This window comes from Convolutriloba macropyga, chromosome 5 (assembly GCF_964194025.1).
Source record: "Convolutriloba macropyga chromosome 5, txConMacr16.3, whole genome shotgun sequence".
Lineage (NCBI taxonomy): Eukaryota > Metazoa > Xenacoelomorpha > Acoela > Convolutidae > Convolutriloba > Convolutriloba macropyga.
In genome coordinates this window covers 44,396,633-44,418,788 of record NC_134472.1, presented here as the reverse complement: position 1 = coordinate 44,418,788, position 22,156 = coordinate 44,396,633, and the positions used below count along the sequence as shown (strand labels likewise).

The window sequence follows — 22,156 nt, the reverse complement described above, 5'->3', positions numbered from 1 at the left end:
ATAAGTATTGGATGCAGCTTCTCATGTGGTGCATGTTTTGTCGTAACGCCTTGAATTGTCCTTCAGCAAGTTCCCAGTTCCTGTTTTGTGTCTCAATTATTTCGTTCTGCGCTTCTTTGATGGCTTTCAGTTCACCTGATACAACATAGAATTTTTCATTGTTTTGGATTGTTATTTGTTCAACATGATGGGTTAGGTATTGGAGATAAGCCATTGCTTGTCTGATGTTTTTCTGGTTTCTAGCCACTCTTTTGTCGCATCCTCCAAACACTGATTTGATGAAGCATAGTAGTTTGTCGCCTGTTCCTATTCCAATTACAAGCACTGCAGCTGCTGCGGTAGCCGCACCGCGGGTTTGTCTTTGCAGTGTTGTAGAAGTTTGACTGTTTGCTCTTAGTAGTGTGTTCATTTCCAATTTGAGGTTTACAATGTTGTGCTGGGCCTGTTGGCTTTCTATCATTGTTTGTTGCGCTACCCAGTGGAGGCCTTCTGTCGAGTCAGTCATATTTTTGAAGTTCAATGGGCATCCATAATTTTCTGAAGTCCACATTTTGTCTATCTCTTTTGTCAGGTTGATCAGTTTGTCTTCCACTGTTTTGTTATATATTGGGTAGGGGACCAGGATTTCAGTTTTGACAAATTTTTCTGTCAATAGAATTTTCTGATGAAGGTTGAATAATACTCCATCTTTTGTTGCCACCGATGGTTGGTTCGTTTTTATCAGGGGTAAAAGTTGTAGTAAAAATAGTACGATATTGAGCATTTTGCTAACTAGGCTTGTTTGTGAAATTGAATTAGAGTCTTTGTGCGACTGATTTTGAGGTACAACGTTGTGGAAAATGATTTGAGCTGTGTCCTTCTTCTTTTAAATAAGGATTTTTTGGAGTGTTTTCATTGGTTGGTGAAGTGTCTAATGTGTATGTATAATAGAGAATTGGTGCTCAATTCCTATTGGCTGTCATCATCGAAGCCCAAAAGTTTGGTGAAGGTTTCCGTTGATTTCACGACGGTGAAGTGTTAGCGGAACAATTCTTCGTCTGTTTTGAAGCGTTGGGCCAAGGTCCGCTAGTTCTCTGTTGGATACTCTTTGAGGAAGTGGTGAAGATGTTCTTGGGCTGTCGTGTTGAGCAATAGCACTATTGCTCTCGTTATTTTCAAATTGTGAAATGTTGCCTCCTATAAGGGAGTGCTCATTGTTCTCGTCGGATCTCGGTTGTTGGACATCATCGCTTGAGGATGTATTGTTGTGGTAATTATCGTTGATCGAGTTGGTCCGGTATAAGGTTTCGCCTGTAGTGTCTAATATTGGGGGCGTGTAGACGGGGCTATTAACGTCATCGAATAGATCGCCAAGGTTTTCAGATGAATCGAACGTGGAGTCATTGAGACTCTGGTTTCGCGACTGTGAGCTTGTTGCTTGTGAGTCTGCAATGCTCTCATCGTGATCAGTTTCTGTTGTATCAATTGTCAGGTTTGGGTCTGGGATGTAGTCAAGTGGGAAGTAAGTTATTACTTTAACCTGTTCTTCCTTTGCTTTTTCTGATGGTTGCAAGAGGTTATATAGCGAGTTTTCTCGGGCCAATGCCAGATGATCATTTCTGCGAAGGTTGAATCGTCGATTTGAGCCAAAACGACTGTCGGACGGTAAGAAGTTTGAGTTGTTTGAGAAGACGTAGTCTCCTGTATCGATTGATTCTGGTGTTTCTTGCGTGTTTGCGCTTGGAACTGAGCCTTCCACGAAAAATGCAACTTGGTCAAACGTCGGGTCGTGTCTCATATCATTAAATTGTATTGGCGGGTCTTCAGAAGAAAAATTAGCTGTTTGGATGTTTGAGTTGAAAGAAACTGACTGGACATCTGGTGTTGTTATGGGTAGCTGCATGTTGTCTTCGTTAATGTGGTGCCTGACTCGGTTGTCGAACAGCTGTGGTTCTCTCTCTCCTGGTATGGTGGGATCTGCTTCAAAGTTTTCGGGGTCTACATGTTCGAGGTCTTCTACTTGATATTGAGGTTTCACAGGTCGAAGTCTCATTCGATGGATACATTGCGTGTAATTTGAGTTGGTTTTGCGTACAATGCAGTTTGCATTCGTGAACACTTTTTCTACTCTGTTTAATGGTATCCACCTGCTTTGCTGTTTATTCATCACTGCTACTTGTGTTGTGCTTTTTGGGTAAAGGATCCGGCAGTATGATTTGGGTTTTAGTGGTGTGGCGTTGGCTTTTCTGTCATAGTTCTTTTTCTATTTCAGATAAGACGAGATAAGGTTGTCTTTTACGCTGGAGAAAAGCTCCGTAGTTTTGTCTTGTAGCTCTTTAATGCAGTCGTATTTTGGGTGAGACTCCCATAATTTTGTGTTTTGAAATCTGAGGTCCAAGGGATTTATCGGTGTTCTGCCGTGAAGAAAGTCAGATGGCGTACACCCAAGAGCTGGTGCAATTGTTGTGTTGTGTATGAATACTGCAATGTCAACGTATCTATGCCAGTCCGAGGAAGTTTGGTTTTCGTTAATTCTCAAGATTTGTTTGAGCGGTGCGTGGTTTCTTTCAAGTAAGCCAATGGTTTGCGCATGTTTCAGTGTGCACTGTTTGAGCTCTACCTCCAATAGGTTTGCTAGTTCGCTCATTAATTCGGATGTGAACGCAGTTCCAAGGTAACATATGATTCTTGAGGGAATGTAGGAGTGTCTCAGGAAAATTGAGACAAGGGCTCGTGCTACGATGTCTGCGTCGCCTTTCATAAGAGGTGTGGCGAAAAGGAACTTCGAGAACACGTCAATACCTGAGAGAATGTACGTGTAGAGAGAAGGGTGCATCTTTCCCACCAGATCTATTAGTAAAAGTTCTGCTGGGAAGTTTTGCAGAGACGAAAGTGGTTGTAATGGAGGTTTCAATGCAGACGTTGGTGCTGGTTTTGTTTGCAAGCACGTGAGACAGTTTCTGATGAATTCTGTTAGGCGTTCAGTGAAGTTCGGGAAGTTAAATTGTTTTCTGAATTCTGCTATTGTCAGTGAGACTCCTTTGTGCCCACTCCAAACACTGTTATAAATTCCGTAGAGCACTTCCTTCTGTAAGTGCGACGGGACGCAATATTGTTTAATAAATTGGTTTCCAGTGTGGTTATAGATGAAGGACGCCTTCTGTTATCGATAGTCTTGGGAACTGCTTGGGATACTTTTTTTAGGTCACTGGATAGATATTGTCCTGTAGTCGGTGAACCTCTCTCAAACCAGAGCAGTACCCGTTTGATATCTTTGTCTTGTTGTTGTTCGGCACGCAGGTCTAAAGGTCCGTGCCCATGAGTAATGAATTCATCCAATGGGTTTTGTTCATGCATGGCGTTTATGTTCCGTTGCAAGTGCAAGAATTTGCAGTTGAACGTCAGCTCGAACATTCATAGGATCTTCTCCGCTGGTTTGTTTTCTCTCAAGTAAGTATGTTCTCATAATTTTGGGAGTATCGTCATTTTCTGAGCTGCTCAGATAACTGATTGAATTGTCAGATGTATCTGCTGCTGTGTTGATTTCGATTTCGTGCATCGGTATGCGTGAGTTCATGCGTAGCTCGAGCTTCTCTTTCGGGTTTATGTGTATTCTCGACAGATAATCCGCTGCTAAATTGGCTTTTCCGGGTATGTGTCCCAGTATGATGTCGAAGCTGAGTACATGATCGAGAGCATTCCAAAGTGTTGGCGGTATAATTTTTTTTGTAAGAACCTGGTTACTGATCTGTTGTCTGTCAAAATGAGAATTGGTTTTTTACATTCCCATATAATATTTGCAAAGGTGTCTAGGGCAAAGTGAACTGCGAGGAATTCTTTCGCATATATCGAAAGTTTGAGTTGGTTTGGGTGGAAAATTCTAGATCCAAAACTGACGGGTGCATAAGTTTTCAGTTCCTGATTATCATCATTTGTTGTGTAGTCTTCTATCATGAGTACGTATCCGGCTGCGTAAAAGGATGCGTCGGCCATTATTACATATTGCTGGTCAACTTTGGGTAATCTGAGTGAAAGGTCACAGGCTGTTTTTAGATCATTTGTGAGCTTTTCCAGCATAACTTGGTGTTCTTCTTCTATCACGAAATTGGTGTCTTTCTTAAGTAGACGATAGAACGGTAAAAGTTTTTCAGCAAGTTCAGGGATAAAGGCTTTGTAAAATTGAAAAAATCCGATCATTCGTTTGACTTGTTTTGGGTTTCGCGGCATTCTGAAAGTTTTCAGAAAAGTTCTAATCTTCTGTTTAATTGCTGTGAGACCCTCAGAGGTTAGTATATTACCAAGGAATTGTATTTCTCTGAGTCCAGATGCGCATTTGTCTGCTGCGAGTTTCATTCCTGATTCTCGGATGCATGTAAAGACTGCTCGAAGTTTTTCCAACATGTCGTTTGTGTCATGTGCTCCAATGCCAATGTCGTCGACGTATTGAAAGCATTTATCCGCTGTTATCACGGGGTCCAGGTTTTGACGCATGAATGAGCTAAAGGCGCTGACACTTCTGCTTAGTCCTTGGGCCAGTCTTTGAAAAGCATATGTTCTCAATGGGAAGTTGAAGGCCAGTAACTGTACGGATTGTTCATCTGCCATTGGTACAGAGAACTAGCCGTGGCTGCCATCCATTTTGCAAAAGAGTTTCTTGTCGGCTTCTAAGTGGGTGCCCGCATCTGCTATTGTAGCTATCGGGAAGTTGTTATTGTTGTAGTCGTTTCTAATGAGATGTTTTATTTTTCTGAGATCTACTAATATTCTGAGCTTCCCGTTTGGCTTCCGTTTTGCAAATATTGGAGATGAATAGCGGCTGAATGGGAGCGTTGTTATGACTCCGTAGTACTGGAGAAGGGCTAGTTCAACAAGCAAATCGTCTTTGAGATGGATTGAAATTCTTTGAGTTTTTGAGTATACAGGTCTGTTTGTGTCTGGTGTTAATTTGACTGAGAATTTGTGAGTGTAGTCAATGTCAAGGCGGTGCCTTGTGAATATGTCATTGAATTCGACTAGAAGCTGTTATGTTCTTTCTTTATCTTTGTCAGAGAGTACGCTGTCGCTCCATTTGAATGCGTTAAGAAAAGTTTTCCTGTCTTCGTTTTTCGAGAGTGGTTGAATTGCTTCAAGATTTTAAAATTTAACAAGTTCGTCATATATGCGTTTTTCAACTGCACTAATCTTGGATGTGTCGGGATTGGTTTCTGAGGTCGGAAACCAGAACCCGTTTTCGTGTTTTATTGTTATATGATTTATTTCGCCTTTTGCTGTTCTCTCTATAGATTTGCTTTGTTTTCTTTGAGTCGCTTGATGGGAAAAGTTTTGGCTCAAGTGGTATCAGGTAGCGTGCTTGCTCTGGTGTGATGATTTCGAATGTTGCTACTGGAGAATCTTGTCTAATGTGAAGTGGAACTTCTGTTGTAATGATCACAAGTAGGGTGGTAGTTTTGTTTTTTGTAAGTTTGTCAAGCGTGCTTGTAAGACCAAGGCCCAGTTTTTCAAATTTGACAGTAGACTCTACGAGTCCAATTTGTTCTTGTGCATCAGTTTCCTCCGATCGGATTAGTTCCAGGGATTTTTGTTCCCCAGGTGAGAGCGTATAGGTTGTTTTGGTTTTGAGCATGATTTTTTTCCGGCTGTTGAGACGTTTTTGTTTGTTGTTGCCTTTTATGTGCATTAGATTTAGCTGAAAAGTAAATTCTGGTGTTTGGAGTAGTCTGTTGTGGGCATCAATAATAATCTCATTTTTGTCAAAGAAGGGAAAACCAAGAAGGATAGCGGAAAGTGTTTCAAACACCATGAACTGTTCCTGAAAATGTAATTGGCCAATTTTGAATGTCAGTTGGACTGTAAATAAAATGGGTGATTGGTGTAGGAAAGCTGTAGAAACGTTTATTTCAGGAGGATTTATTTTTTCTGGTTTTTGGTAGAGGTTTCTGCTTATTTTATCAAAATATTTCTTTGACATGGCGCTGCTGAATGCTTCAGTGTCTGCTACTGCTTTCATTATTAATGTTTCGAACTGCAGAGGTATTATAAATACATTTTCGCTATAGTTTGTCATGCTATCGGGTATATGTTGTAGAAAAACATGCAGGTTAGTTAGTTCTTTGATTGCTGATTGAATGGCATGTTTCCATCGCGATATGCTGGTTGACGTTCTGGACAATCTCGGGCAGTGTGCTCATTGCTAGCACATGTTCTGCAAAATGTTCTCGTTGGTGTAGGAGATCTTTCGGTACGTCCATTACTTCGGTCGTTTCGTTGGAAGTTTGACCTTCCTCTCGAATAATTTCCTCGACCTCTCTGAAAGCTTCCACGGTTACGTCCTCTGCTGTTGTAGTTGTTACTGTATCCTCGGCCATTTTGGTTTCCATTATACTGGTGTGTTTGTCTGTTGTAGTTGTAGCCTCTGTAGTAATTTCCTCTTCTGTAGCTAGGGTACCGAGTACTCTCCACGCTGATGCGGTGGCTGTGCTACTTGCATTGATGCTATTCCTGCCGCCATTATGCTTTCTATGGCTTGAGCCACAGCAGGGTTTCCTGATGCGTTTAGTGTATTGAATGACGTGGTGTATTGTGGTTCGGGGTTTATCTGATCAATTCTGACTCGTCGTTTGATGATAGCGCATAGTTCGTTCACAGTGATGTTGTCATTCTCTTTCAGCAACACTTTCTTGTACTTGAAGGGCATGCCTTGAATGAATTGTTCTCTTATTCGTCTTGTTCTTTCGTCAGTGCGGTCGATGTGAGCTGCAGGATCGTCCACCATTGCGAGGTTGGCGAGGCGTTGCAGATCTGTGAGGAAGTCATCTGGTTGTTCTTTCACTGGATCAAACCTTCTCGATTGCAGATCGAGCTCAGTTTCAAGCAAATCGTCTAGGTCGTTTCGTGTGTTCTTGGCGAGTCGAAGGTAATAGTTGAGTGCATTACCGGCTAAGTGCAGGTGAAGATATCGTGCACGTTGGTGATTCGCTTCAGGAATTCTAGATACGGCAATGCTTGCTCTCAGTAGTCCTTCAAATTCAGGCAAGTTTTCGTTTGGTAGTCATGAGAACCTTTTCAGATGTACGTGAGGCGGACTTGGATCTGCCATTTTCTTTTAGTCAGTTCGTTGTTGAGGTGTTTCTGTGGAAAGAGCAATTTGTGCGCTTCTCCAATTTAGCTGTGTCACAGAGTTTGCAGTTTAGGCTATTTGGTTGGTTTTTTTGTTCTTCGCTGCAAGTTTTTGACTTACTTTTCGTGATAGAAAAACTAAAACACACCGAGTTAACAGCAAGTTATGAAAGAAAAACACAATACGAAGATTGCGTTCTGGCTGTTTTTTTAGCAGCATTGAAAAGTTGAATTAATCAAAAACCTCTGGAAACATGGATTTTTCCCAAAGTGCAAAAATTGTAAATGCACGTGGTTGATTAATATGAAAATGCTAAAATTTGATTGCTTGAGGAATGTGTAAAAATACTTATAGCATGTCTCTGATATATACTATGATAACTCTCTTCTTAGTTTGCTTCTTCCTTTTTTATCTTTTTAGAGGCGGCTATGTAGGTGCTAGTGCCAAGTGCTATATTGTATGAAGACAGAGTTATCGTTGCAGTATCCTTTCTAATAAAGGCTTTTAATTGCAAGTTTTTGCTAAGTGCTATTCGGGGCGCGGGTTCGGTAAAAACGCTCTTTTTCTGCTACAAGTTTTCAATTCAAGTAATTTTGTAAGCAACTGAACTGTACTGAGCAGAATCGTCTGTATGAATTTCAAGATAATAAATGCGTGCTGTATAAATTTACAAAAGTCTTTTTCAACCAATCAAAATTCAGCATCGTCATATATACTATTTAGTATTCATCCTTGCCTTCTGCAGTTCATTTCCTTCAATAAAGTTATAAGAAACCTTTTTGCAGAAAACAGAACGTTTTTACCGCACGTGCGCTCAGAATAGCACTCAGCAAAAACCTCTTTGAAAAGCCATTATTAGAAAGTTAAATGCACCGATACTTCAGTTTTCTAATAGCTTTGTAGTTAAAAGCACCATCATAGCGTCCAATAAAAGAACAAGAAATAGCGAAATCTCCCTTCTCTTTGTTCCACAGGGAAGGCCCCTCGACTGGCATCAAACGGAGCCACCTTACAAAACAGTAAGTTGTACAAGAACTACCGAATCCACAAAACAACACTGAACACCGATCAAAAGATCTCCACGCCATTCTCCACTTAATTTCCCTACAACTCAATCGCTGAACTCCAGCCCAAAGCCATAATTTTTTTTTACTTTTTCCTATTCGATTAATTTTTTCACTTTCAAATGGCATCATTACTTCAAATAATCCCGTTCCATTAAAATTCCCCCAAAACTGCTAATTCAATTTACAAATGAAAAAAACCAAATACTCAACTAACGGATTGCAAATCACCATTGTCCTCACCAACCCACATCAAGGCAGAACAAAATAATCTAAACATAACCGACTAACGTCGGGCGAATTGCTCTCAAACGACCGGCGAGCGGTTGGCTTGGTCAGTAGCTAGCCACGGGGGGGGGGGGGGGGGGGGGGGGGTGCACCGGGGGCTGATGGGGGCAGCACTGGGTGGGGGGGGGGGCAAAAGCGCGGTGGGGGGGGGTGGAGCCAATAGTGGGGGTGGGGGGTCAACAAAGGGGGGGGGTGTCAACCTCTAAGAACCGCCCATCACACCATAAGTATAAGTATAAGTCTCCAAGACAGTTTGAGCTGAAACAGACCTGAAAGGCTCTAAGAGCACATAATGCCCGCTGGGCGCTACCTGTTTATCCCGTTTTTGAGGACGAAAAGTCAAAAGCGTCAGACGAAAAATTGGTCAAGCGAAAAATCGCATTAAAAAAAAGACCGACAGGACTAATATAATTGCTACAAACTTCGTTTGAGAGCAATTAAACATAACTCTCTGCACCATGCTTGTTCTATTCCAGTCAGACCCGCCGCAGTATTCAGCATCAATCACCAACTAGAATTACTTCTACGGATAAGCAAATTGAATAACCCCCCTTTACTTCAATTGTTTCACAGCAGAAAACCCGGCATCGGAAGAGCCTCAGAATCTGGCCCTGTTAGTGAGCCGTGTGGTCGTTCTCATAAGGAGCCCTGACGGTCAACATAAACGGGAAGTTTTGCGGCGATAAACACACGCTGCTACGGGGCTCAATCTGACCAGACAAAATTATGATTCATTTTAATCTAGTTTTCTACTCCAAATCTACCTTATTTTTCTACATGCATTGCATTTTTCTAATGCCTGCTACAAACAACACGGGCAGCATTGACAAACGAGGAAACCTTGCACTTTCAACAATTTCAACAAGGCAGATGTGGCTTCGGAATGGCAGAAACTGACATCTAAATCGCCAACACGAAGCGTTGTATTCATCGGACACCATAAAGCAGTGGCACTCACAAGCTGTACCTCCTCACAGTCATCAAAAGAGACCACAGCATTCAGACAGACAACAAGAAACAAGCAAATCATCGTCAAAATTGCTGGACTGGAATACTCGAAATAAAAATTAGTACAAAAGAAAAAAGTTGCTTTTCCATTGATATAACACAATCCCCACTTTATCCCTTGCCTTGGATTTTCTCTAAAAACCCACTTGGCGCAGTGCACTAAGCTACCTTTCCAACAATCACAAGATAAAAGGTTTGAGACTCATCGCCTCCGCTATTTCTAACAAACCGTAACATGACAATTCTCAAATTTGATTGATTAAAAAATGTTGTGTAAAAACATTTACAGCATGTTTCTGAAATACCTATTCATTATTCATCCCTGTCTGCTGCAGTTCAATTGCTTCAATAAACTTCTTTAAACAATATTTATGCGGAAAACAGAACGTTTTTACCGGAATTTAGCTAGGAAAAGCCTTTAGCAAAAACCTCAATAAAAAGCCCTCATTAGAAAGGTAAATGCACCGATAACTCAGTCTTCTAATAGCTTAGTGCTTAACAAAGACACCGGCAAATATTATAAAAGAACAACAAGAAAAAGAGGAGAATTATCAAAATTAATATCAGTCGTGGTTTGATTTAAGGCCATTATTCGATGCTTCATTACAACATCAATTTTTTGAAGTCACCGCGCACGAAATGGGAAAGTAGGAAGAACAAAGTAAGTTTTGATAGTCGAAGTAGCAAAATAAAAAAAAGCATAATAACATTGTGCTGAGTAGCAGACAACGAAGCGACGATTAACATGCGATCTAATAAGGCAGGGAAAATTTTCACAAGCAATTGACTGAGATAGGATGTAGAAGTTGTTGGCTAAGTTGGCTCAGCTCAAAAAGAGATGAGGTATTCAGAACTTTTTGTAGAAAGATTAGAGGTCGTTTTTCGTTAAAAAACAAATACTGACTAACGTCGGAGAAATTGCTTTCGAACGACAGCCGGGGCAATTTACTTCAGGGGGGCTGTAGCCTAGATAATGCTTCATGGGTGAAAAATTCTCCGATCAAGCAGGGGTTCCAATCCACTCCTCCCCTCAGACTAACGCATCATCCACTCGGCTATCCGGCTCTTGCGCTAGTTTTTCTTGAAATGCCTTTTGTCTTAGCAACAGACCTAATTTCTTGAATTAGAGCAATTCAGGTCCGCCACAAATCAAAAAGTCAAGAGTGCAAAAGTCACTCGAGAAGCGATATCGAAAAGATCTAGAACAAGACAGTCAAGCAAAAATTTGTATAAAAAACAAGCACGTTTACAACAATTGCCTCCAACTTCGTTCGAAAGCAACTGAAAACTTATGCAAGCTATGTATTTTTTTGTGATTTGCTATTTGTCGATAATGAGTAAATAACAAGTTTTAAAGATTACCAACCAATAACCATTTCTGGAGCTCATTAGAGAAAATCGAAAAACAAAAAATTCTATAGTCACTGGTTGAGCAGATGGGATGAAATTTTTGCATTTTTTTCATCTAGAAATTGACTTGGCGGGAAATTGTAAACAGGGAACAAAACGCTACGATGTCGCCAGTAAAGGTTCCTCCCACGTCAAAAAAAACCACTTCGTCCTCCCACTTCTTAAAAAAACGGTCATAAAAAATTTGCAGAAAATAGATACCAGGACCCAAAAATATAAAAATTTTTGTAAGCAATGCTGTTAGTAATTTCAAAACAAAACCAAACTTGGTCTCAATATTACTGTCCACATTGCAGGTTTGTCTTCTAGTTGAGCATTTCTTCCATGGATTTCTGTATAACTTCAAGCGCAGGAACCTTGACTAAATCGAGCATAGCGAATTATTTAATTAATTTATGCCTTAACTTTCGATACATACCTGTTCTAAATTTATTTTTTCTAATTTATTTTCTTCAAAGCAATTTTTACGCAAGTGCAACTCATTCTCGTGAGTAATATTAATCGTTCAGTGGGGGAGGAACTAAGCTCAACTGGTTTTTCAGTCCAGTCAATTTTCGCCGATCGAAATATTCATCGTACAGAGTTGTGAGTGGTATAATTTGTAACTTTGTCAAGCGTAGAATATCAAATTAAAACGATTTCTTTTTTCGAAATTCCCTTTTTCTCGGGAGTTAAGAAGGTTTAAAGTTTCGTGAACGTTAGCATGACCTGCGTTGTTTTGTTCACATTTTTCGTAATTTTTGGTGAAATTTTGCTAAGAGTATGATAAAATTGTTAACAAAACTGTTTTGACTTCACGTTTCAAGGTTAGAAAGAGTTGCTGAATTGTTTGAACTAACTCTTTTTAGTTAAATTTTTTGAAAACTCAGCATTTCGTGGATTTTTAAAATCCAAAACTTTATGGGGCGCTGTCTTCCTTTGAAAATATTTTGCCTTTTTTTATGCTAATTCAGAAAGATGAAAATCGAAAATCAATTTTAATAGATCAAATTTTCGTGCGAATAAGAGTCATTGAACATATTCTGTAATTTCAGCGAAAAACCTATCATTACGTTTGGCTTCAACAATATATTTGCGTAAAATTGTTTGAAATTTTGATTTGTGCCTGTGTTCGTTGTTATTTTGTTGTCTTTGACTTAATCTGACTGATGAAAAGTCAAACTGGCTTCTCAGACAGCTACAAGTAAATTAATGTAATTATTTTTTAATAGAAATACTACGGTAGTTAAACTTTTTCAAAAATTTGTTTTCGAAAAAAAACATTTACCTTATTTTTGTCACCCTGCAGAGCAGTATAAGCAGAGTGAGAGAGAGAGGTTTCGCATCTTTTTCAAGTGAATTAGGTAGCGTTCATTGCGTTTTTATATACCAAAAGTTTTTTTTTCAACTTTGAATTTTAGTAACTTTGTAGAGTTTCGATTTTCGAGTTTTTGAGGTTCTTTTTACTTTCTTGTCACATTACCACCTTAATAACAAGTAACATATCATACTAATGGAGTAAAAGAAGGCGAAATTAATTATATAGGAAATTCTTAGTGATTAGATTATGATATTAACGGCTTCGACAAGGTTTTCTCGAAAAATTTAGTTGATTTTTGCGTGCATCTGATTTTCGCAGTCGTAGGACATTCTAGTTGACGTGTTTCAGTAGATTCATATGCATTAACAATCGAAAATTTTTAATAAGCTCCCTCGATAGCTAAGATTTCTCCTGATTTGAAATTAATTGTTTTGAAAAAGTATAAGTATTTTTTTAATTCGCCCTTTTTTATGTTAATACCAGTTCAGAAGGAATTCAAATAAAACGTCAATTAATAAAAGATCGAATTATAGTTCAAATGAGGGCCAAGGAAAAAATATCAAACATTTTTCGTCAACAATGAATGTGCGTAAAATTGATTGTGAAATTTTGACTTGCGCCTGTATTCGTTTTTTGTTTCTTGGCTTAATCTCATCAATGACAGGTCCAATTGGCTTCTTAGGCAGCTACAACTTAATGAATTTTGCCATTTTCCGGTCATTTCAGGTTATAATTTTATGGTTGTAATGACTTCGTTTGTTTTCGAAAAAAAAGTAGATTTTTTGAGCTTTGCCAATATTTATTTTATTTCTGTCACCTTGCAGCATAGTCTCAGCAAAGAGATTCACGTTGCATCCTTTTCAGATTAACTAGAATGGAGTTCTCATTGCGGTTCCCTCTTAAAAATAATGGTTTGTTCGCTTTGAAACTCTGATTATTAATAAGATAATTTGACTTTTGGACAATTTTAAGTTTCTTTTTTGCTGTCTTGTCACATTATCACATTATTAACCGGTGAAATATCATTTTGATGATGTTGAAAAAAGATGCGATTGATTATATTAAATGCGTTTATTACATAGATCAGGATTTTAACTGCTTGGACACCGTTTTCCCGCAAAATTTAATAGACTTTTCGATGCCTGTATTTGGTGTTCTTTTTTAGTCATATAACTCATTTTGTTATATGGCAGGTGTCATTGATTTGTTTTGGCGGTGTAAGTGAACCTAAAGAGTCAGCAAAAACCATCAGCAATCAAATAAAGGCAATAATTATTGCCTTTATTTGATAGCTAATGGCTTCCATGACTTTGAAATTAGTTTTTTTTTTAAAAAAGTAAAAACGTTTTTAACTTTTTTTGTTTTTTTTAGAATCCATTCAAACGTATGTTTCAAAAATCTGTCTAATGGTAAAAGAAGCTTTGAAACCCAAGATTTGGAATGCTTAGGAAGAGAACTGAGGAATTTTTGAAACTTCACAAAAATTTTCTTTGTCCAGTAATCAATCAGCGCCGTAGGTAAGTGTAAACAATTTGTAATTGTAAACCACTTTCTTTCGATATCGTCATTTGCAAGTATTCAGGCAACTCTAAAAGCCCCTTTAAGAATATTAAAATGGCGTAGCTATCTGTAACAATAACGGAGACAAATCATGCACGTATTATAATTCAAGCCAACATCTAAGTCCACGAAGTTAATTTCTTATTATTAGGAGACTTGAAAACCCACAAGAAATTGAATCTGCAGAAGTCTTTTAGCTTATTTGTTACTTATAGTTACTGGTGCAGAAAAGCAGTGATGTACGACAGCAATTCGTTAATTTGAAAACAGTGTGGTAGTATGCACATATAGTAAGTAAGAAAGTAAGTAATGAGGAAGAAAAGTTGTGTTATGTCCAGTAAGCGACATGGTCAGAACCACAATGACTCACCTGAACTTGAACTCTGTACAAAGATTAGATTAGTCAGTCCAGTTACGCAAATGAATAAAACATAGCCGGCAGATTGCCAGAAAATAGCGGCAATAGCTTCGTAGATCTGCAGTCTAAAAAAACAGTAAAAAAGACAGACCAAAAAATCGTCTTTTCATTGAAGGCTGATATGTTTGCTATATTTTGATTATGAATCTGTATAAGTTTTTGCTGCCTCTATTAGCTGCTCTCAAATAATCATCATTTAGAGTGACACACACCCATTTGACCTTATCTCTTTGAATTAAAGTAAACAAAAGTCGATTTCAAAGTGAGAAAGTCATTTTTGAGAGTGGGGTAAGTCAAAGCGTGACCAAAAATTTAATCACGCGAATGAACAAAAAAACTCGCTCCACTAAGAGCGAAAAATGACGTCACACATGCACTTCAGTTGAAATTGCATGAACGAATGAACAAAAAGCAGATTTGAAGTGGTTGTGACGTCATATGGTCGTAACAAAAATGGTGACAACGAAATAAAAAAACATAGCCCGAAGAATTCCCGAAGCGCCCCGAAGCGTCAAAACTTCACCAACAAAACCGTGATTGCAGCGGAAGCCACTACTTTTTGCATTAAACCATTAACTCATTACTTCTCCAGGTCTGCTCTAAAAATTGGTGAAACTTAAACCACTGTCACCAAAAGAAACAAAATGCAGCACAATTCAATATTATTGAAAACGTTTGGTAACGTTAAAAAATCCGAAATAATGAAGATGGTAAAAAAACTGAAAGGCTGAAAAAACTGACAAGGTTATCAATTGCCCTCAAATAGTTCATGATTCTAATCTGAAAAAAAATCGCGAAAGCAAACGGCAGATAATAATCTTCGAAACTAAGTTCAATCTTTTCAAAAAAGAAAACTCACATTTAAGAAACAGAAAACACCCACAATTACACTTCTAATCACTGCAATTAAGACAAAAAAACACACACTTGTTCCTTGTTGTACATATGCTAGACAACATATTTTCACACTAATTAAAAATCAAATTGATCATAAAAAAGACATAAGCAGCAGAAGATTATTCAAAGTAAATAGTCATGAGCGGAAATTTTGGCAAAGACTTGCTAGCAAACTCTCAGTACTGCTTTATGTAATGCAATCAATTGCAAACCAAAGAAAACACGAAAATCTCAGAAAAAGCTGAAATCATTCATTTTTAACAACTGAAAAAACCATATACCGATAATATATGTAGGTGCCAGGACAAATCTAGAATAATACAAACTGGAATTTGAAGAACATGGGCACAATGTAAGGAACGACTTAACAAAAAGATTCTTGATTTTTGGAAGTTAAAAATCAATTTTGAAAATTCAAGAAAAACGAATACAATCCCTTGTTCAGCATTCAAGATATAGAAAAAATAACTAGTCATCCGAAACAAAGATCTATCCTCCCGAGGAGAACAAAAATAAGAAAAAGCAGAATTCATAGATACGAAACATTGAAACATTTTGCAAAAAAAAGGTCAAAAAACTTTTAAGTCTGCATTTATGAATAAGTTTTGACTGTTTTTCAAAAACTTAACCCCAAAAATCAAAGAATTTTTATTGAAACGAAATTAAAGTCCCTCATGTTGCACAAAAAGACTATATCTAGCAATTACAACCAATATACAAACAAAAAACTGACGAAAATCGGAAAAAACTACCAAAATCAGATTAGCATATATACAAATTTAAAAAACAAAATTAAATCGAGGTAGAAAGAGGCCTTGAGTATATGAATTATCAACGAGAAGATGCCATTTTAACTAATTTTTGACAAAAAATGGTTAATAGCACCAAAAATGAAGATATTAATAGAAAAAAAAGCCAAAAATTAACTAAAAATCAAGAAATATGTGCCAATTTTCAACTAGAAACGCATTTTCAGGAACTGCAAAACACTGTGGCATCAATTTTCGTGCAAAAAACTGGCATCAAAAAGAGTTTTAAACAGCATGTTTTTGACCTCAACAAATGAAGCCGAAATATCACTAGTCATTAAAAAATTGAAAAATAAATACAGCACTGATTGTCACGGTCTCAATAACTTTATACTTTAAAAAATAGAATATGCTATAGTTCCTACATTGACGTTTTTAGTCAATAAATGTTTCGAAAAAGGAACCTTCCCATGTTTGAAAAAAGCAGTAGTAATTCCAATACATAAGTGCGGGAATGCTTCCGAAGCTCAGAACTACAGGCCAATTAGTTTATTACCAACGATTGGAAAAATACTAGAAAAAACACTGTGATAGATTACCACATTCCTCGGTGAATACGATTTGCTTAATAAAAATCAATTTGGGTTCCGACAAAAAAGAGGGACTACTGATGCACTAGTTAATTTCCTCGAGGGAATCAGAGAAGACTGGGAAAATGGATTTAAAGAAGTAAAGGCTGTCTTCATAGATCTGAAGAAAGCATTTGATACAATTGAACAAAATTTGCTCCTGGAAAAGCTAGAAAACATAGGAATGAGAGGACCTGTACATAAATTACTGAAATCCTATCTGAGTGACAGACAACAATGCGTCAAATCGGTTGAGTTTAGGTCGGAATTCTTACCAATAGAATATGGAGTGCCGCAGGGCTCGGTGCTAGGTCCACTGCTCTTTCTAGTTTATATAAATGATATTCAGGATTTCTGCGGTGACTCAACGGCAATTTTGTTTGCTGACGACGCTGTTTTGAAGCAAAATGCGTATTCAAGTACAGAAAAAATTGAGAAGTCAATCGAATCTGTCGCCGACTATTTTTTGCGAAACAAACTGACGCTCAATTTAGAAAAAACGCACCTTGTGAATTTGAACGCAATCAGAAAATCTTCTCAACAAGAGATAATTTTGCAGAATGATGCGATCAGTCAAAAAACGTCTTTAAAATACTTAGGAGTACATATTGATGAAAAACTTAATTTTAATAGGCATATCCTCGAATTATGTGCAAAACTGTCCAAATTTTCTGGATTGTTTTATAAGTTGAGATCAATTTTGACAACTGCACAGCTTCTTGTAACATATAAAGTTTACGTACAACCAATACTAAATTATGGTGTTTTAGTCTATGGAACCAGTAGCAAGACAACACTTCAGCCTCTAGAAGCAAAAAAAAACAAATTGCCAGAATCATGTTTAAAAAAAAGAAAAACGGAATCAACACTGCAAAATCGAGAAGAGTATAAAATGCATTCGATCAAAGATTTGCACATTTTTGAACTTTTTAAAAAATTAACAGAGATACTTAGATCGGAATGCGAAATAAATAGTCTAAAATTCCTTATAACAGAGAAAGAAATAGAGTCAGTTGAGTTAAAAAGAACATCATCCCGTCAGTTGAAAAGTACAAACGCCGTGAGTGGACTTAGCCCTAAACAGTTAGGAGTAAGAATAAGAAAATTGTTGAACTTTATATTAAAATTTAACCCCAATTTCATTTCAGATGTACAAAACTTGAATAAAAAAGAATTGAAACGTTATCAGTATAGTTTTAGAGACAATTACATTAGCAATAATCAACAAATAGTTTCGTTAATATATTGAGCTGATCATCTCAAATCCTTTGCATCTTAAGCATCTGACAATCTGTCTTTTAAAGTCTCTTAGTACTGCTACTGGCATCACTTGACGAGGACCATCGGACCTTTTGATGACCTATCAAGTAAGTGGCGGTTCTGTGCGTCCTAGTTTGTACAGCAATGCTAACTTACTTGAAAACAATTTATTATCATTATTATTATATAGTATCGACTAAAAATTATTTCTGCAAGAAACCAAATTAAAATTAAAAAAATTGGGCCACTTAGACGAAAAAAACGGCTAAAAAGGGTTATCTATATGTGCCATTCAGTCAAAAACTACTTTTCAAAGTCAAAAAGTCATTCACTAAACGCAGCGCATGATCAAAAAACTTCTCTCGCTTAGTGAAAATCTGTTCATCAAGACAGCTTTTCTCACTTTCACTTTTAGGTCAAAATGCCGCGTGAACAATTCTATTTCCTGAAAAAAGACCGAGAGAAAACCAATACTCCTCTTCGAGTCGTAAAAAAAACCAAGAGAAGGCCAATAATAGCCCCAGCTATCACTGTGCGGCTATTAATAAATAGAGTATGGGACCTTCAATCTTGAAAAAGTGCCTTCCTAATTCACAATACGAATATTTTCTGAGCAAATGTGATCATTAATTGCGTATCTAAAAACTAAATGTGTACAAAAATAATAAAGGCTCTTAATTTGACAAGAAGCAAGATAGTACATGCCCGCATCAACTTTGGTTTTCAGGTTTTGCAGATCTTCTTCGTAAGAGGGTGCCTCTGGATGTTTGACAGGGTATCCAGCAACTGCAATTGTGAAGAAACTGCCATACTCCTCGCGGATGAAAGCGACCAAATCAGAGGCATAAGCAAAGCCGTCTTCAGTCACCTTCCATTCTTGACCTTTCAGTGGATCTGAAGAGACAAGGAATTTTGACATTTCGAAGATTATGCGGAACGAAATTTTCCAGAAATGGAATAATAATACGCATTTACCGTTCAAAAACTGTTTGATGAAATCACTTTCGGAAAAAGTTTCACTTTCGGTCAAAGGAAATATTAGATTTAAAAATAACATGCGTCGCTTTTTCGAGTTAACGCAGTTTTGGGTAGAGACATTTTCGGACATTTCTTTAAAACCGTTTAAATTTAAATGGGTGATGTACAACAAGCAGTGCCATTTAAAAGAGTGTCAAAAAATATGTTCAATCTTTTACCTAATCATAAAATTTAACCCAATAAATTTAACCCGATAAATCCATCAAATCACTTGCTGAACTGGGCGCAAAAAATCTTTACCAATCACAATGAAGTAGCGAGATTTTGAATTATATTATCTGTCAGGGTAAGATAACTAAAGAGAAATTTAAAGCAAACAACAATTGCTGATAATGGTAATGCCTCGCAATTGATATAATGACACGAACGATCTAAAGGAGGTTTCATACTGTGTTATACTTAGGTTTCGCAAAGAAACCGTTTTTTGGCTAAATTTTATATATTCAAAGGAAATCTATTTGAATTTATTTAAATAAATTTAAACGCTTTTAAATCTTTCTGCCAATCAAAATTCAGCAATTGAATGAAATTTGGTTTAGTCGAGGATACAAATTGCTCTAAGACTGCCTGTTTCTTGCCTGTAGAAAACTCTCTACTTACTTAACGAACTGTCCGTTTTTATTTATTCGATACGTCTTACAAAGGGTATATTGTGTCTACTTTATTCACTTACATTCCTGCAAAAACCTTTGTATTTTTTCTAGGATTTTCTCATATAAGCTATGCTTCCAGCGGCTAACTACAGCTTTTCAGTACGAAAAGAATTGGAACGAAAATTTTCGATGCCACCGAATACAAAGTCATGGTCGTAATAAAACTTTCACAGATCGAAAATACTAATGTTTAACGCTTTTTTAATGTAGATGGATGTTCTTAATATTTTATGGCTTTTTAAACCAAAAGGGGGCCTGTGATGTTCTTTAAGTACTGAGCATCAGCTGAAACACACTTAAAGCCTTTTCGTCATAGGTTTGTTTCTCAAATTTTATTCAATTATTTTCTAGAAATAGACAGTTTCTCGAAAAATGATGTGTTGGCTTATTTCAGATTGTCAGGATTGTTTCTCCAAAACAAGTAAAATTTTCTTCATTTTCTTTAAAATGAGCTTCAAAAAATTAAACATATATTCGCCATTAAAAAATCTCATTTGCATATTTTTTGTATATAGGAAGCTTCTTTTTGGTCCGGATATCAAAAAATATCGGATGTAACGTTTGATCTACTGGGCAGATATGTGCCCAAGGTGAGAGTCAAACTGAAATTTTCGGAGAACTGAAAATTTATAGTAGTCTTCCATTGCCTATAAATTTATAATCATTGACCAATGCTTATTATTTAGTTTTGTCGTATCACAACATGCATATTAGGGATTACAGTTAATTCCGGTAAACTGATTTTTACATCCTATGTAATCAATTTGAATGTATTTTATTGGGTACAATGGTCTGAAAAAGACCGCCTTAAATCGATTTTCTTTTTAACTTTTTTTCCAAAGAATAACCATTTAAATGATTTTTTGCCTATAAAATGAGTGCGGATATGAAGCTATCAGAGCCGAACTAGGGCGGTCAGGAGTTTCGCCTCTCGGCAAGCGGTCAAACTGGGTCAAGTGTTTGCCACTCACAGTAAATCCCGTAGCTGATTTGTGTTTGCTGAGTGATCAATAGTTACAATGCCTATCTTGTTTTTTTGACAAAAGGTAACAATAAGGAGGCAATAATGTGTTTATGTTATAAAATCAATGTCAGCTTGACCGAGCCGTGCCGGCTGGGGTTAAACATTAGGAGAGCATTGGCATCATGTCCTTCTGTTTAATGTGGGGAATGTCTTCAGGGGCAATCCCCTCAGCTAGTCCCGATTTTACCTAATACTGGAAAAATTATAAGTTCACAAATTTTTCAAATTTTGAAAAAAAGCGCTTCTTTATTGATTTTTAGCAATAAATATCAGCCGGTAGTGATTTTTGCAAGGGAAGCACGTTTTTGTCATCAAAAATCACTTTTTCGAAAATTTGGTTTTTTCGGACTTCAGCATTTTTTGGTTAATTTTTTGAAAAATTCGGTAAAAAATTCAAAATCAACTTTATAAAAATTTTTTATAAAAATTTTTTTGCAGTTTTTATCACTCGCGTGCATTACTAACTACTTGTACGACCGACCGGGCTTGACAGAACATCAATAGCTCAATCAGGTTAGCAGTAAACTCTTTTAGAAAAGGGCCCTTGTACCCCCCAACCGTCAAAAAAACATAGATCGAAAATGACGTTTAGAGTGTCCCTACGCCAAAACTACACCTCTGTGACCCCCACTGCTTTTAGTGGAGGTGAAAGGTCAAAAGTCAATCGTTTCCGAGAAAAATCAAAAATCACGAAAAAAGTGTCAAAAACCACGATTTTTTGAAAAATTTTGACTTCTGTGACTTCCGACTTCTCTGCGCGCTATAACACTCCTACCTGTGCTTGATCGAACTGCATAACAAAAAATTCAAAGAAATTTCAAAAAAATTGCGAGCGGGGATGACTTTTCTCAAAAAGTCGGTTTTTGACCCCCCCCCCCCCCCCCCCCCCCCCAACCGGCAATATCTCTTCTCTCAAGCATATTTGGGAGATGTGAGCTAAAGGACTTATCATTTTCTCGCCATTTTGGGGCCGCATGCAAAGTCTCATCAAAAGTTACCGATGGGGTTTTGAGATCGTAAAAGTTTTTGCACCCTGGATCCTTAGTTAAAGGAATACTATCTGGCAGGGCCCCTACCCCGCCAATCTGAGGAAAACTTGTTATTTGATTGTGGGAACGCGACCACTTAAAGGAATACTATCTGGCAGGGCCCCTACACCGCCAATCTGGGGAAAACTTGTTATTTGATTGTGGGAACGCGACCACCTAGTGACCTTGCCCTGGTAGGTTTTAAATCGTTCCAATTAGCATTTGGTTGATAATTCACTGACTTTCGCAATTTCGCTTTAATAAGCTTCATACAACTGACTTTCAGTTATAAAGAGCCGACACCATGAGGAGCCGAGCTTAGAAACGGACAAAACGTTGGCAATTGAAAAGAGTCTTTAACTAGCCTAAATTTTAAGTTATTTACCACTGAGAGTAAACATAACAACCACTTCTAGTTTTTGTTTGGAAAATTTGAAGTTCAAAATCCTCCGTTACAGTATGTAGAAAAATTTCTGGCATCATTTTATCAGCCGTCTTAATTGGCTGAGTAAACTAGCTAAGAACTGGTCATTTTTAAAAGTAATCTATGCTCTTTATTTTGGCTACGTGGGCTGAAGTCACCGTCATAGTATTCCGTAAAAATTTTGACAAAAGCAACCGGTGACTTGAAGGAGACCCGAAGCTTAAAAAAGTAGCTTGAAAAATAGCCTATTTGACTATTGAATACGAAGTTACTATACCGTACAAAATTGATTTACATAATCAAATGAAAT

General features: G+C 37.4%; 1 protein-coding gene and 1 long non-coding RNA gene across 2 annotated transcripts in view; one reads left to right on the top strand and one right to left on the bottom strand.

The window, feature by feature from the left end:
• Positions 1–22,156, bottom strand: part of LOC142339410 (methylenetetrahydrofolate reductase (NADPH)-like) — a 177,246-nt gene that overhangs the window by 122,177 nt on the left and 32,913 nt on the right. The window contains exon 5 of the mRNA XM_075389428.1: positions 18,385–18,573. Coding sequence (XP_075245543.1) covers positions 18,385–18,573 — 189 coding nt within the window. The remainder of the gene's footprint in view (positions 1–18,384; positions 18,574–22,156) is intronic.
• On the top strand, positions 7,849–9,822 carry LOC142340028 (uncharacterized). Its single transcript, XR_012759045.1, has 2 exons — positions 7,849–8,115; positions 8,925–9,822. It is a non-coding gene; the product is annotated as an uncharacterized LOC142340028 (long non-coding RNA).